Here is a 1,093-nt window from a genome sequence, read left to right as displayed (position 1 = left end):
ACATGTGAAGAGGTAGTGATGCCTCCTAGTTTGGTGTGGCATCATTCTGTCGTGAGCGATTGTGACCCTGGTTCACCATCTTTTCTTGGAAATCACGCAAAAAATCACTGAGCATGTTATTATCCTCGCCACCACCATCTCGGTCTATATGCTCGCTCAGGCTGGCCACTCGTAGCCTATGAAGAGACAGAAGTATTGCATTGAAGCATTAGACTAATATCATGCTCTACCTTCCTCAGCTTTTCACCTTAACATGTTAAAGTTCTAACCCCTAATATGTGAAACTTTTATCATAAAGATTAATGATAAAGCCCTTTACTGTCTTCTAATATGGCTTGACAAGAAACACTAAAGAGTATATATCAATATCTAATTAGCTTTTCCTGCCACCCTTGTCTATCAAAAAGCTGCCTCCACCACAATGCTTACTTATCCTACAATCGAACTCCAATAGAGTGGTACTTCTTCAGAACAGCTGGTGGAAACTGATGGCAAAACAACTTTATACCAGAACATGAACAAGAAATTTGATAGTACACACAAATGTATAACATACATTTTCTGTTTACAAAGCTTCTAAATACTCACTTTCACCTCATTTTGTTTCTAAATTATTTTTTTCTTTATTAATTTCATTGAATAACTGCAAACAAATACAAAGAAAAAGATGCCTAACCAGAAGTGCTGTAAAAGACCTGACACACCTAGACTTACACCTATCTCAAATAAAAAGATACTTACAATGTGACCACATCTGGTTCCGAGCTCTCCAAAGCCAAGTCAATGGCCTTATGACCTTCATTGTCAGTCTGGTTGAGGCCAACACGATGCTTGAGGAGGAGACACACCTGGATGTTGGAGGGAAGGTTAAAGTACAAAGATATGAGGAGAGATGATGCTTTTCATAACATACAGAGGAATGTAGGAGCCAAGGGGCATCATGGGGACTGGCAAGACCATAAATGATAGGAGAAAATAATAATAATAATTTTTTTTTTTAAAGAAAACAACTTCATTGGTGCAAGAAGTTAAACTTTGAGGATAAAACTCATAGAAAAGGATGTAAGTGTAAAATCAGAGCAAAGCAATGCAT

General features: G+C 37.6%; 1 protein-coding gene across 3 annotated transcripts in view; it reads right to left on the bottom strand.

The window, feature by feature from the left end:
• Positions 1 to 6: 6 nt before the first annotated feature.
• Positions 7 to 1,093, bottom strand: part of LOC119593769 (arf-GAP with coiled-coil, ANK repeat and PH domain-containing protein 2-like) — a 32,246-nt gene continuing 31,159 nt past the window's right edge. For all 3 annotated transcript variants that reach the window (XM_037942787.1, XM_037942786.1, XM_037942788.1), the window contains 2 exons: positions 742 to 848; positions 7 to 176 (listed from right to left, as the gene is read on the bottom strand). In XM_037942787.1, the coding sequence (XP_037798715.1) occupies positions 26 to 176; positions 742 to 848 (258 nt within the window). In that variant the 3' untranslated portion in view covers positions 7 to 25. The remainder of the gene's footprint in view (positions 177 to 741; positions 849 to 1,093) is intronic.

Source organism: Penaeus monodon, chromosome 32 (assembly GCF_015228065.2).
Source record: "Penaeus monodon isolate SGIC_2016 chromosome 32, NSTDA_Pmon_1, whole genome shotgun sequence".
Classification (NCBI taxonomy): domain Eukaryota; kingdom Metazoa; phylum Arthropoda; class Malacostraca; order Decapoda; family Penaeidae; genus Penaeus; species Penaeus monodon.
This window is presented reverse-complemented; position numbering and strand designations above follow the sequence as displayed.